General features: G+C 38.5%; 1 protein-coding gene across 1 annotated transcript; it reads right to left on the bottom strand.

Annotated features, from left to right (window-relative positions):
- Nucleotides 1-487: 487 nt before the first annotated feature.
- On the bottom strand, nt 488-1543 carry LOC103773445 (putative Dol-P-Glc:Glc(2)Man(9)GlcNAc(2)-PP-Dol alpha-1,2-glucosyltransferase; the record flags this gene model as incomplete). Its single annotated transcript, XM_008940812.1, has 1 exon — nt 488-1543. A coding segment is annotated over one exon (1056 nt), but the record flags the coding sequence as incomplete, so codon positions are not given.
- Nucleotides 1544-3290: the final 1747 nt, after the last annotated feature.

Here is a 3290-nt window from a genome sequence, read left to right on the forward strand (position 1 = left end):
CAGTGGTTCATGTTGCGACTGCCAGCAAACCCAGATGGAAGTGGCCGGGTCCAAGGAGCAAATATGCACCTACAAGTAACATAGAGGTTAAATACTTAAAACACTTCAATACTTTGTTTTAAGGAGAAACCTCTGAAACGGTGTCATACATTCAAAGGCATATTATATAATATTTTATTATCAGGAAAAATAACTGTAAACATCTCCCTTAATTCACATTAATTACAGAAAGGTGTTCTCAAATTTATCCTCATATTGAGTTTGTTAATTCCAGAAGCTCACAAATTCAATATATGGAGTATCTTCACATTACAACAGATCAGACCTCGCATTCAGTTCCAAGGAACAAGCAAGCAGCTTACTGCCCCAGTTCTGACTGGGGAAAAAAGTCCTTACATAAGGTAAACCATATTGCTTCCCTGCAGAGTCCAGTCCTGAAATGGAATGGGGTTTTCCCAATGGTATGGATGTATTAAAAAAAAAAAAGTCACCACATAAACCTCTGGATTTCATCACTATTTGGCCATTGAAATGTTCTGTTTAGAAAAAGATTAAAAGTCACTACATTCACAACAATATAAAAAGCCAGCTCCAGAAGTTGTCTATATAGAGATGGAAATGGAATATTGAGCCTATATATTAAGAATGGCAAAATAAAGTAACGAAATTCTAGCAGTTTTTGAGGAACTGTGACTGCTAGCAGACATACAAAATACATTAAGATCCAGAATATCGATTTTGATTTTAGTGTATCAGTAAAACTCCAGCCAGCAAATATATAGACTGGAACTAATAAATATTTTACAAGCTCATGTCTTTGAAAGACTTTTCTCCAGACGTAGAATGTATAGTGTCTGTTATCTGCTAGTAAATACTTATGAACATAGGTAAATTTCCAGACCAGGAATAAAGAGATGATGGCGAGTAAGCTGTAGTGCATGGGGTGCTTTTGTAATGACAGAAGGAATCTCCTGATTTTAGTAGGGGTCAATAAATAAGGGAATGAAAAAAAGGCAGTAAAGGACAGAAAATAGAACAGCTGAGGGAAGTGAAAACAGGCTTCGTGGCTACTTCTGTCACCAACAACTATCCCACCATTGGTGAAGACAAAACCAAAGAATATAGTTACTAATATGATGTATGGCCAAGTTAAAGCAGTAAGTGTAACTAAGTTCTTAGGGGACAGGAGATATTCAATAAGAAACTGAAATATTCTGATCAAATCTGAAAATGATCCTTTCCTAGAAGAAATCTTTTCATCTTTCTTTTTCTGCAGCTCTGTCTTCCAGGCTTCATTTAGCTTCTCTGCCACAACATTTCCAGCACAAAACACTGTCCACACAATATTCGTCTGACGAAACATGAAGCCACAAAATCCAAGGAGAGCTGATGTTTTATGGTTACCATAAAGGCACATCAAGTAGGCAAAGAGAGTAAAAAATACTGATCCTGGGTCCGTATAATAAAGGAATGTAAAAAAATAAAGGGTGGGAAACATTGCAAGAGTTAATGCAGACAAGATTCTCTGGAAACCAGTCACAGCCTAGAGAAGAAGAAGAAAAATCTGGTTAGCTATGTCTCCAATAAAAATAATTAAAATAAAAACCCAAACAAGCAAAAAGCATCATTCTTGAAAATGCCATTAACACATTAAAACAACTCTCATGCTTTTTGGTTCCATTACTGCCTAAGCACACATGCTGTATTTTTGTTAACCTCCTGCTATGCTAAAACAGAGTGTAGGATTATACAATGTTAAAAGACAAATAAAAGACCAGAACATTATTGCAGGTTAGTTAAAAATATGGCAACAAAAATATACCAACTTCTTTTATATGTCAGGTGTGCCACACAGTTGTGGCATTAAAATTATTGTGGGAGTATAATTGCTCCCATACCTAGGGTAAAAGACCTGCCGTAATGGCAAAAGAAAAACAAAAAGTAAAGTCCATGTTTTATGCCCCTGAAACCTCATCACCACATTCTGTTTATTTGGGAGACCAGAATACATGATTGTATGATGATACTTTCACCTCTTTTGAAGCCAGTCCACAGAGCAACCAGTTCCAAGTTCCTAACCTCTGGTGCAACTTTTATTGTTTATCTTCATTACAATTCATGAGTTAGAAAAGAAACTTTAAAGGTAGGAGACCATGCAGTTAAGAACTCCTCCAGTGATCCCACTTGCTACAAGATGAAACACAATGCACATTAAGAAATGCTGCGTGGTGTTTCTGTGACAAAGCTTGGGGTGAAAGAGCCAGTCACCACCTGACACAAAAGGGGAGCAGAGAAGATGCCGAGTTCAACAAAGTGGCAACAACACAACTATATTTTCTAATCCTTAGACCAATGCCATAAAACCTGTTCTTTTCTTACATTTACATTTCCACCTCCAAGCGTAAAATTAAATGTGTTCCAAAAGTGGAAACAATTTATTGAATTTGACCCAATTCTGTCTAACTTGAAGAGTCTCCTGTAAAAATGCACCAGCAGAAATTTTCTTTACGGTAAAGGAATCCTTCTGTTATCAGGAAACAGGAAAAAATGTTCTTATGGCTAAAAGTACAACTAAACAATTTCACTAAGGTGAAAGATATTGAGCAGGCCATTAACCACTGGAAAAATTTACCAACTGCAGTGGTACTTTAAACAAACAATATTCTTGAATCCATGTTAACTGTTATGGTCTGAATGAGTGGACAGTTAGACAGTTAAAAACTGGCTGGATGGTTAACTGGCCACACCCCATTTAAAGGTAAGTGTAACAACCAAAGTATCACATGGGTCTATACTGGGACCTGTCCTGTATAACATCTTTACTGACGACTTGAGACAGCCAGAGAACACTCTCATCAAGTCTGCAGATGACACTAAACTGGGGGGACCTGGCAATATGCTGAAGTGTTGCCATCCACAGTGACCTGGACAGGCTGTGGGATGGGGCAACAGAAATATTATGAAATACAATAGGGACAAATGCAAACACCCACACCTGGAAAAGAAGAAATCCCCACAATGATACAGGCTGGGCACAGAGCAGCTGAGGAGCTGCTGCTCTGTAGAGAGGGACCTGAGGGTCTTGGCAGACAGTGAGGTGAACATGAGCCAGCAGCATGCCCTGGCACCAACAGCAACAGCCTTCTGGGCTGCATAAGCAAGAGCACAGCAGCAGATCAAGGGAAGTTATTATCCCTCTTTAGTCTGTTGGTTAGGCTGCAAGTAGAATTCCACATCCAGTCCTGTGCTCTCTGATACAAAAATGGCACTAGTAAAGTGACAGGCCAGGG

The sequence above is a fragment of the Merops nubicus genome, unplaced genomic scaffold, assembly GCF_000691845.1.
Source record: "Merops nubicus isolate BGI_N331 unplaced genomic scaffold, ASM69184v1 scaffold7515, whole genome shotgun sequence".
Lineage (NCBI taxonomy): Eukaryota > Metazoa > Chordata > Aves > Coraciiformes > Meropidae > Merops > Merops nubicus.